General features: G+C 43.1%; 1 protein-coding gene across 2 annotated transcripts; it reads right to left on the bottom strand.

Moving 5' to 3' along the window:
- Positions 1–480: 480 nt before the first annotated feature.
- LOC124184407 (high mobility group protein DSP1-like) lies at positions 481–10,403 on the bottom strand. Of its 2 annotated transcripts, none has more exons than XM_046574063.1 (6): positions 10,026–10,403; positions 8,298–9,407; positions 4,123–4,350; positions 1,809–1,975; positions 1,429–1,603; positions 481–1,086 (listed from the first exon to the last, which is right to left on the bottom strand). In XM_046574063.1, exons 2-6 carry the CDS (start codon positions 8,904–8,906, stop codon positions 961–963), a joined length of 1,305 nt encoding a protein of 434 aa, XP_046430019.1. In that variant the 5' UTR covers positions 8,907–9,407; positions 10,026–10,403; the 3' UTR covers positions 481–960. The 2 variants fall into 2 exon arrangements, with proteins under 2 accessions (XP_046430019.1, XP_046430020.1); XM_046574064.1 differs by having other exon boundaries at positions 4,123–4,296.
- Positions 10,404–11,943: the final 1,540 nt, after the last annotated feature.

The following is an 11,943-nucleotide window of genomic DNA, read 5'->3' as shown; positions in this document are numbered from 1 at the left end:
AAGGTTCTTCAGCTCTTGTTCATCACGTACACGTTCGGTACGATACAACAGCAATATATGCCCTGTTTAGTTTTGGCTCAAATCTCAATAATTGGGATCTGTACATAGTAGGATCTAGGAATGTTAACTTTACGAGAAAACCATAATAATTTATTATAATACAGCCTCCTGTACACCATGTGACTCAAGGCAGTACAAAACAACACACTATGTACCTCGCTTTCTCTAACGCATTGTAATTACACGCACGAAAATGATTTAGAAGAGAAAAAAAAAAATTTTGTATGTAAGGAGAAAAAAAAAAAGAAATAGAAAATAAATGAACGAACGAACGTCGAAAACGATAATAATAGTAGTGGTAATTAATATTTATAATGTAAACTTGGTTTTGTTTTATTGATGAAAAATGAATATAAGAGGGAGGATGTAATGGTAAGGACAGGGACCGATTACAAGGCAGCATTTTTTTTAACACGATGCTTAATTACAAATTCTTCAGAATTATTGTTATTTGTTACAACTTTAGTAAAAAGAAAATAATAAGATTTCACTTATTAATGTTGCGAGTAGAGCAGTAGATTGGCGGTGGTTCTCTCAAGTCCCTGTACCCTCCAATCGAACGGGCTATGGGTAAAGGTAATAAGGTAATCTTTTCGTTCCTCTATCCTATACCACTTTACATGTTTTATGTACTATCAATATGTTAAAATACAAATGTCACTCATACAATCTCCGCTCGCATCACTCATACATACAATTTTTAAAATAATTATCATAATCGCGGTATTTTTAATTATTATTATTGTAAATAATCAGGGGAGGGGGATGGTGGTTAGTTATTTGTTCTCCTAGTGGTGTAAGTACGCTCACGCTAAGGTCAATGGTATGTACAGTAGGTGAGGTATGCTTGGGGATATATCAAGGACACGGGGTGATGGACCAGAGTTTCAACTGTGTCCGTTATTCGTCATCCTCTTCACCATCTTCCTCCTCCGCATCCTCCTCGCTGTCGTGTTTCACAGCGATTGCCGGGGCTCCGACGCCAGGTCCCCCGGTCTTCAGTTTCTTTTTGTACGCAGTCATTTCCTGAAAATATGCAGTCGATAATCATCTCTGGTTGTTCGTTCGTTATTTTGATCGGCTTGTCAGTTGTTGAACGGTACTGATCGATCCCGCATTCATGATAATGAACACAGCTGGTAGAAAAACTTGTCTTGTCAAATGTAGTAGCAGTGGTAGTTACAGACAGTATAAAGAGGATTTTTCTGTTGCAGAAAATTTCACGATACGTCTATTTTATTTTGACAAAAATACGATTATTGCGGTTGTTCATCTGATTGCTGCATAAATGCTCAATATTCTGGAGACAACGAGAATATCTTGTAATTCGTCAAAGTGAATTAACATTTATACAATGGTTCCACATACCCTTTCATATCGAGCCTTATCCTTCTCTGCCATGGCTTCGTACTTGGATTTCGTTTCAGGCTCTGCATCAGACCACTTCTTTCCTAGCTCCTTGGCAATATCTCCGACTCCATATTCCGGATTCAATGACTTGACCTTACCACGCTCGTCATTGCAGAACCAGAAAAAGGCCGACCTGTGTACCAGGATCAGTGTGAAAACGTAAAAATTGCCGGCAGACATCAATCGATTGGAGATGATGCACTTACTTAACGAATCTAATCCTAATATTTCAAAATTGTGCGACTAGAATGTCGTGTTCTCATTGAAATGAAGAAAAACAAAACGAAACACATATTCGTCATTCTAGGATAAAGGGAGAAAATAAAATCGCGACTTACAATGATCTCTTGGGTGCATTTGGATCTTTGATGTGCTTGCGTTTCTTGCCTCTGCCTGTTTTATTCTCACCCTTGGGTGGAGTGTAATTCTGCATCTCAGCATCATACCTCTTCTTATCTTTCTCAGCCATTTCGTGGAAGCGTTTCTTCTCCTTATCCGACATAGTCTGAAAATTATCATTGCCGTATGAACCTGAATCAAAAGTGCGGTAATACACATACATACATACATACATATGTATGAAAAAAGAAACAAAAATAAGCTAGCGTGAAATATCGCGCCGATAGATACGCAGTACTGGGAAATTCCTGCACCTGCGTCAACAAGGCAACACAACCGGCAGCCTGGGCAGTTCAGAAGATGCGCTATTTCACGATTTAAAAATGACACGCCGTCGGTGCAAGGAAGTCTGCTAAAATCAAAATTCAAGTGTCGTCGCATGATTACGCGACGTGCCGAATTCATTTGGGATAACTGATGGAGAATAATACAGTTGAAACGAAATGTGAAAGAGAAAAGGAATAGCTGGAATTACAAAGGTACTCATATCTATCAACAGCCAGCGAATGTTATCTATAGATGTTTGTAAGTTGATACTTTGATAGTCAGCAATTGAAAACTGAGTATATCCAACGACGTCGCTATAATCTATCAGACTGATGACTAGATCCGCGAAGGTGCCCACAACAGTATGAGTCACATTGTAATTTAACAATGAATTGAAAGTGATGTGTACAACAATATCGTACGCACACATCGAATAATTATCCATCAATTGGATATAAATCCTCGGGTATACGTATTTCTCGACGATTTAAACTGATTTAAACACAAATGCTCGTATGTCACGTACATGAGCTATTTGTATCAAAGCGAAGTTGTACACGCGCATACGTATACACACATATACGTATACATATTCCCGTATATGTATACTATATACATGTATATTCGGCAAAATTCAAGAATCTATACGTGTGGTGAAACTGCGCGGGCGCGTGCGACGTTATACCTCCTCCCATACCTATAACCCAGCAACCAGCCAGCGAACCAGCCAGCCAGCCAACCAACCAGCCAGCCAGCCAGCCTTTCTCCGCGTCTCAGCTAAAATCCATAAATATAATAATCTATTTAACCGAAATAAAGAATGGGTATGAATAAGCGTAGCCGGCCAAAATAATCCGCTTTAATCAAAGCCGTTACAATTATCGGTCTGAAAATTTTACCGTCATCCAACGCGTAGCGTTATTAATATAACGATATATTGAAAGTCGTATTACGTCTTTTAGCCTGTTATATACGAAAGGCGGCGGTATAAAATCAAGGTGCGGAGCCGTCGAGGATGTGGAATGGTCGGGGGAGCGAATGCCGGCCTGGGAAAGACGGGGGAAGGGAAAGGGGAACAAGAACGAGCGGGTGGCGAGGGGGAAACGGAGGAAGAGGGAAAAGAGGGAAGCCGAGGGGTCGAAGTTGGTCGATAGTTGGGGGCAACGGCAACGTCTATGGCGCCCGAGAGCAGCCCCAATCGTTACCGTTTTCCATTGACAAACATGTTTAATTTCATGATTTTTACAGTGAAACGAACATTTGATTCCGAACATCGAAGTAGAATAATTCGGCCGATTTATGCTTCCTCTCGTTTCCAATGAATAAATTACCAAATAATTGAAACATCGAACGGACTTCTTCGTTCGTACACCAATTTGTAGAATTTTCAGTCAACAGCCCGACAACCGTTACATGTGTGATACATTTGATGACGTGTCATTGATTAGATTGGGGGGGGGGGATGAAAAAGATTGGAAGAAAAAAAAAAAATTCCATCACCCGTACTACGGGCCTCGACTCGTTCATCAATTGGCTCAAACGAAATTAAACGAAGAATATTTCGACGATTAGTACCAGTGCACGCGATCGCATATGATTATCGTTAATTTGCCGCTGGTGGGCCTCTTATACCGATTTTAACGATGTTGCTCAAATTTCCAGATAATACGGTGCAAAGACTATAGAAAGGGAGAAAAGATGAGGAACAAGAAGGAGAAAAAAAAAAAAAAAAAAAAACCCAACTAGAATGCGAACGAATGATGAAAGAAATTTAAATAGTCTTACACGAAAAGGCAGGTGTTATTTGAACGTTCTGTTCAGTTTTACAGCCGCGCAAGACCCGTACGAAAGATTCGATACAACGAAAACACATTTTATTTTATGTTGGGTATAAATAAGGCGTTAATACCTAGTGTTCGGTGGTTTAATGAACCGAATCGCGATTAGGGAATAATAATAAGCAGGCATAAATTGTAAAGGACTCACCTTCCACCTGAGAGCACACTTTTTGGAAAACTCCTGGAATACGATGTTCTCTTCGGGATGTTTCTTCTTGTGCTCCTGGCGACAAGTCTGTACGAAGAACGCGTACGCAGTCATTCGCCCCCTCGGCTTAGCATCGGCTGCCTTTCCTCTCGGCATTTTTCCTCGCTGTAAGCCCTGCGCGTGATTTTGCAGATTATTTTGCTGTTGTGGTAGCTGCTGTATCTGATGCTGTAAGCAAGGATACCATGCATTTCTTGGATTCGAATAATTTATTTTAACGCTGCGGAAGCGCTCACTGCATTCAACGTTCGCAAATTTATTCTCATACGCATTGACATGAAAGTTTGCGTGTGAAAGTCAATTTTCCTTTTTCCTTTACTCTATTTTTTTTTTTTTTTTTTCCGTTACTCTTGCAAACTTTTACCTCTCCCAGACACACGCGAGATTCGTCAAAGTAATTGAACCGCTTATGACTATTTTCAGCCTATCCAAGGAACTCGGGAGGGGGGAGTGAATGATAATCAATTTGAAAATGTATCCGCACACTCCGGTATGCACGGTTCCAAATATTCAAAACACAACTGTTGTTCCTGCTGTTCGAAAAGCATCGCACCGCCGAGTTTCAGTTTGATATATAAGTCGTGTACTGGTACAGTCTGAAAAATGCTTACACGAGCTAAAACGAGATTGGCAAATTCCGCAGAAAATAAGCAGAGGTATAATACGTGAGATACCTTATATGTGATGTGCTAGAATATTATTTGAGATGTAAGAAAAATTGAAAAAAAAAAAAAAAGATTCAAAAACCGTAAGCACGCGAATACCCGTGATGGTATAGGAGAGGGGATATGAACATCCTATCCGAAATCGTCCGACGCTAGAAATAATACGTACTGGAAGTGGATAACAAACATGTGTAGAACACACGATATCGTCATCGTTATAAAGAAATAGAAAAAATATAAGAATCCTAATTTTTCGTCACACCTTCAATGTTCAGTTTTGCATTTCGCACCGCGAGGTTATCGGAAAACAGTAACCACGAACATTCAACACGCGTATATATATAAGTGCTACGCGTGGTCATAAATTATTGTTCCAACTAGAAATACGAGTGACGAGAATAACCGGAAAATGTAGGGGAAAAATAAAATAAAATTCCTATACCGAAGGCGGCGACAAGTTAACAAAGATCTTGGAATAAACGCGATGGTAAATATTTTCGAACGGAGGATAAGTTCGTTGAACCATTTATTGATTTGTTTATTCATTCTTATTTTCTCGCATTTCACCATAAGCTAATAATACGTTGTATAAATGCGTAAGTTTACGCCATATTTATATACGCATACGGACATGTTTTCTAGTAACCACTGTGCGCTTGTTAAATTTAGGCGTTGGTTTGTCAACAGATGTATGTGTGTACCCTGGATCGTTACGTCATCGCTCGCCACGTTGCATATTTATATTAATCGTTTCTTCGACGATATATACCGAACAATAAAAAAAAGAAAAGAAAGAAAGAAAGAAAGAAAATAAAATTATTAATATACATACACGTTATAGACGTGGAATATAATATCGCCTGCGTTTTAAATTTTGCCACTTATTGTATTTCACGTTATTTAATATCATTTTTATCTGTTCTCCACCGGTTTATTCGACGACCTCTCGAAATTATTTATATCATCACGAAAAGTTATTCTGAACCGGGTATAAGTGTAAGAAATCATTGCGTAATACATATATATATATATATAGACATATGATACGTATAATACATGTGCGTTATGCATGTACGTATCAAAACGCATTGCATGCGCGGGCGTTGCGTATTAATTAAGATTCTGTGAATCATTTCTATTCGCTAGTTTCGTGGAACCAAGAATGGCGATAATATTTACTCAAAATATTGAACGCTCATTCGTAATGAACGGCAAAGACAGTACAAGACTACGCTCGGTACAGGCTATCAAATAACACCATGGTGTCACGATACACACGTCCGTCAAGTAGCGTTGATCTATTCGACACGCGATACGTCACCGTTGCTACGTAAACAGATTAATAATAATCCCTAAATTCCAAAATGAAAGCCTAAAATTCCGTGGATGAAATCTCGAGAAAGAATCGACACTCTCCGTTATTTTATCGTCGTAAAATTGTTACGATAAATTTTTAGAAATAAATTGTGAAATCATTCCTCAAACAGACATGACACGGCAAATGGGTGTAAAATTAAACTTCTCTAACCGTAGACGGGGTAAACATTAGTAATATTATGTGGCAAGACGGTATAAAAAGAACGAGCGTCTAAAAATGGATTCCTAATTAAGACTCAACTCGAGAGTCAAGCAAACGGTAATAATCGACTCAAAATTCAACAATCAGAATTAATGATCAAACATTGCGACTCCGTCGAACCGAAATTGTTCAATCTACCGAGCTGTAATTATTAATTGGCATTCGCATTTCGTTAGAACGGCAACGTTATTAATTTTCACATGCCACCATCCCGCACCGCTGTTTATTGCTGTTACGTCAAAATTTTTCTAACAACCGGAATGCCTGCGCGTCCATGATGCAATTCTCGTTTACTTTACCCCTCTCTCTCTCTCTCTCTCTCTCTCTCTCTCTCGCTCTCTCTCGCTCAGCCGCTCTCACGCTCTCTCACTCACTCTCGCTCGTCATTTTTCTCCATCCTCGTCTTTCTCGTGTATCTGGCTTGACCCCGGCGCGGATAGGTCGAAGTGAGATTTTAAAAAGAAAAAAGTGCCGTATAAAACAAAGCTTCTCGCAAAGAAGCATTAACAATAGTATCAGTAAATAAATTTTGACACCATTTACTTTTTGGACTTGTTCGTTATTCGTGGTAGAATCTTAATTTTTAATTTCTCATTTACTTCGCGCATAAATCAGACCACCGGTCGTGACATTAAACCAGCCGAGCTGCTATTGATCAAAGCATTACCGCGTCCGCACACAACACTCTGCGGAACACTTGAAAAATAATGATCAATTCCTGTAATCTTGAAAAGTGATTTAAGTCGGATAAAATTGTCAAATCGAAAGAATATTGGAGAAATTATTAATCGACTCCCGGTTTAAGTCGTAGTAGCCAGAGAAACAAAGAAAACCAATATAAATGAGTATAACCGTACTAATAAGACGATTTATCAATTCAGCATCGGGTCAATAAACTTTACCCCGCCCAAAGGATAGAGAAGAAGAATCGAGTCGAGATAAATCCGCTAGTGATTTTTCTCAATACAATAAATGCAATACACGCAAATGTCCATTTCGCTCCGTGCTTCGCGCAGGGTAACAGTGTATGATAAATTATCTCCCAACGTAGAAATAAATCGCCAACATTTTTTTTTTTTTCTTTTCATTTAATGTAATAATTCTTCAAAGAGGCGAAATGGACGCACGTCGCAACGTTCGCACCAAAGGCACACCCGATGCACAACGAAGCGTAAATACTTTCAACAAAAGAGAATTAGAATAAAAACTGAAAGAGAAACACGAACAGTTTTTACTTCACGCACACGGTTCTATACCTACTCTCCCGCGGGCGACAAAATTTTATGGCTACGCCTTAAAACTTGATGGGGCAAAATGGACGATATGAAGGGGGGGAAAAAAAAAAAGAAGGAACTTAAAAAAACCAACTACCGTCTACCGCCGCCATTGCTAGACCTCCGCAATGCAAGAAAAAGTAAAGCAATAACGTCGTCCTAGAACAACAACGAGAATATTAAGAAGGACACGTCGAATTAAAGAAGGGAAAGAACAAGTTCGAAACGCATAACGCGACACATACGAAATAGTATGTACGTATACCACAAAGTGGAATTTTCTCCTCTTCAACGACCGCGTTTGTCCGCCTTTGTACATACGGACGTAAAATAGTGAAGCTGCGATGACGGCGTGGCGAAAGAATTAACATTGAACGTGTACAATCGCAACGCCCGTTAGTCGTCGTCGTCGTCGTCGTCGTCGTCGCGGTTCACGGAATAAAACAAGGGTGTTGGGAGTAGAGGCTTTCGGATGAACAAAAGTTGAATATAAAATAAGACTAAAGGTAAAAAATAAAAAATGAAAAGTAATAGTCGGAAAAAATGCGATAAACTCGGAATGAAAAGGGGTTGCTGTTCGTTCGATCGGTAACATACCGGGGACATAATGGGGGGCGTGGAAGCTTGCGTAGTAATAGGCGATAGGTGTTGCTGTTGCTGCTGCTGTTGAAGCTGTTGTTGATGAAGATTATTTTGCGATGCCTCCATAACGCTGCCGGGATACCACCACTGAACACTGGGGGGTGCCCCGGGTCCGCCGGCACCTCCACCAGCACCCCCAAGCCTGTAATCGTAACCCCCCCGCATGCAGGATCCGACAGGCGCCGACGTCGAAACGGTCGACTGAGTGCCGGTAGTTGCCGGATTTTGGAAGCTGGAGGCCATCTTGTAGGAGAAAAGTTGCTGAGTGGCGGCAACCGCCGCCGTACTTCTAACGATGTCCTGATGATGCTGGGATAACTGTTGTTGCTGCTGTTGTTGTTGCTGCTGTTGCTGCTGCTGCTGCTGCTGCTGCTGTTGCTGCTGCTGCTGTTGCTGCTGCTGGTTGATCAAGTGCTGATGGTGTTGCTGCATGGTTTGCTGCTGTTGTTCGGCCGATACGGCGTTAAGACCGCCGGGCCACCATACCGCTCCACCGGATCCATCCTCTCGCGTACCCGGGGACGCCGTGCCCCATCCACCGCCGACGCGGTGGTGTTCCGACATGTCACACACGTCCGTCTGTCACTTTATCTCCGGCGTTTGGGGAATTGCACACACACGAGAGATACACGGCTCACACGCACACACTCTCTCTCCTCCTCGTCGTCGTCGTCGTCGTCGTCGTCGTTGTCGTCGTCTTCGTCTTCGTCGTCGTTGTCGTCCTCGTCGTGTACGCCACGCAGCAAGGCAAAGGCAACGCGGACACGCACGCACGCACGCACACACACTCGCTCGCTCACGCACTCATTCGTACGTCGAGCGAGTACCGCGCGCGCGCCTGCCAAACGTATGTACGTATCCCTCCTGTGTATCTCTGCCTCTCCCTCTCTCTTTGGCTCTCTTTCTCTCTCGCTCTCACACACTCTCTCTCTCTCTCTCTCTCACGATAATGTATTTCACGTATCTCCGTGTGTGCGAGCGTACGTATCTAACTCTCTACGTCCGTGTGCGTCTCGAGTCCGGCTTCCTTGTGTGTCCGTGTTGTATGCGCGCGCGCGCGCTTCTCTGCAAATACGTATATATGTAAACGCGCGTGTGTCTGTATGTGTGAATGAATATATATATATTTATATATTGTACACACACGCATATATATATATATATATATATATATGTGTCTATATCTGCGAACGTATGTATTTTACAACGTTTCTGCTCCCTCTGTACAACAACGCCTTGTCGTGTCCCCGTGTGCGTACGTACGTTATTACGGGCAAAGGTATATAGCGTCTATGCCAAGGCACACACTGTCACACTGCGAAAGAACGAACGAACGAGGGAACAACGTTTCGTCGACGGCGTCTGGCCGCTGCTGCCTCGTTATTCGTCCACTGCGTCCCGCGCACAACAAAACACACCAAATGGGTTACAACACAAGGCTGCGAAGGGGAAAGAAATTCACCCTTTACTTTGTACACCGGGTTTCGAAAAGTTGTATTATAATATATACGTGAATCGTGTGAATATATGCATATACATACATATATATGTATGACTGTATGTATATAATATATGTGTATGGGTATATATATATACAGACACACACACAGACACACAGGCGCACGCACACACACGCACACGAGGTACAGAATTTTTTTTATCGCAAGTGTAAACAACGTTTACCGAAGTTCGATGAAAAATAGAAGAATAGATGTAGAAACTTGGAACACACTTCGTAGATTTTTCACCTCTGGATGCGAAAAAAGCCGACGGGTTTAAACCAGTAAACGCGAACGGAAACGAAACGAAACGGAAACTAAAAACCAAAACGTGAAACTAAGCAACGCCGATCTGGTCGTGTAACACGCGTTCGCGTCTAACCCCTCTGCACACACACTATGTGGTTATATATCGATATATCGTTGGTTTTTGGTTGGTTAAAGGCGGCGAATCCGGCGGTGGCGGCGACGGTTACGCGTTCGACGCGCGATACCACGTAGGTAGAGGAAGAGAAGGTAGAGAGGACGAAGGTACGTTACTTGGGATGCGGTCTACTCGACGCTACGCTTGCCGTTCGTTAGCTCCGCGTTCGGTGGGAAGGAGAGGTAGGGGCGGCTAAGGGGAACGAGGGGAATGCCCGGGGTGGAGAAGGGGGGACATCGCGCCGTTCTCCGCCGCTCTCTCTCTCCCGCTCCCAGCGCGCCCGCCCTCTCTCGCCGGCTCGGTCTATACTCAGCCGCCACGCCGCCACCTCCTCCTTCTCCTCCCCCCTCCGCCGCGGCCTCTAGCCTCCGACGCCGCCTCGCCGAACAACTACGTACGTAACTAAACGTACATGTATATTACACGCACACGCTGCTGATACACACTACTATTGCTGCGGCTGCTGCTGCTGCTGCTACTACTACTACTACTGCTGCTACTACTACTCACACTACCAACGAAATTACTTTGCTACGCCGTTGCGACGTCGTCTGTCCTCCTCTTGAGCCGCGTATGTATATACGTTGAACACTGCAGCGCGACTGTGGCGCAGAAAGACAGAGAGAGAGAGAGAGATAGAGAGAGATATGGGGAGAGAAAAACTTTTCTTCGGCTCTTTTTCCCCCTCGTTTCTTTGCCGTTGGAAAATTCTAGCCACGCAAGGCAGCGGGAGAGAAACGTACGACGGGCGCGTTGACGTTGCCGTAAATTCGGCTGGTTTAGAAGAAACGCGGTAAATGACGAGGGAGTAGAAACGAAATAAAATTTATTCTCTTTGTCTCTCTCTCTCTCACGCTAGCGACCAACCGGCGGCACCTATTACGCGCGTATACACGGGACGAGAAACTCGCACACAAACGAACCGGCGTCGGGCTTGAGCGTGTGTGTCGGGGACGCGGCGTTGTCAAGTCGAGCTTTCACTAGCCGGTACGCGTACGCTGCCCGACGCTCACAAAGGAAAATCCTACCAGCCAACCCGAGTGCTGGAAATCCAGGGTAGGGATGCCCGGAGCCTGCCACCACGGCTCGGGCAACGCTGCCTGCCTTCCTTCTTTCTGCCGATCGAGAGCGTCTAACCGCCGGTGGTAGAGGGGCTGAACCCTTCTCTACCCTTGAAACTCGAGGTCAAATTTTAGGCAGAGATTTCTTACCATATTTTTACTTACTTTCTTTTTACTATAGTTTTATTTTTATTTTTTTTTATACCGTTAATTCGCCCCCTTCCTACTCTGTTTCGACGTTTGGCTTGTTTAGCTATTAATGAAAAATATCACGAGTATCCGCGCGAAGCGAGTTGAGAAGAGAACCGAGGATACGAGTACGAAGTGTGCGTTGTACGCTGCTTGGTTGTACGGCCATCGCTCGATTGCGCGTATTTGAAACTGGCAACGCGCGAGCAGATATGAAAATTGAGGATTGAAAAATTCTGTCGTTGTTTTTTTCTTTTCCGTTTCTTATTTTTTTTTTTTTTTTTCGTTTGTTAAAACGGATCGAAACCGAGTGTAGCACATGCGTGTGTAAAATTCGGCTGGGTGTACCGGGTCGGAGCGAGTCAGAGGCAGCACGAATCGAAGAGAGAGGAGAGAACCGAACCGGGTCCGGGTCAATAAGACGCGGA

Source organism: Neodiprion fabricii, chromosome 6 (assembly GCF_021155785.1).
Source record: "Neodiprion fabricii isolate iyNeoFabr1 chromosome 6, iyNeoFabr1.1, whole genome shotgun sequence".
NCBI classification, from domain to species: Eukaryota; Metazoa; Arthropoda; class Insecta; order Hymenoptera; family Diprionidae; genus Neodiprion; species Neodiprion fabricii.
Note: the sequence above shows the minus strand (reverse complement) of the source record. Positions and strands in the feature narration are given on the sequence as shown.

Coding starts and splice junctions, on each gene's coding strand:
- LOC124184407 (XM_046574063.1), bottom strand. CDS start 8,906: ATGTCGGAACACCACCGCGTCGGCGGTGGATGGGGCACGGCGTCCCCG. Junction 1,976..4,122: donor AGTGTGCTCTCAGGTGGAAG/GTGAGTCCTTTA, acceptor GATAATTTTCAG/ACTATGTCGGATAAGGAGAA. Junction 1,604..1,808: donor AATGCACCCAAGAGATCATT/GTAAGTCGCGAT, acceptor CCTGGTACACAG/GTCGGCCTTTTTCTGGTTCT.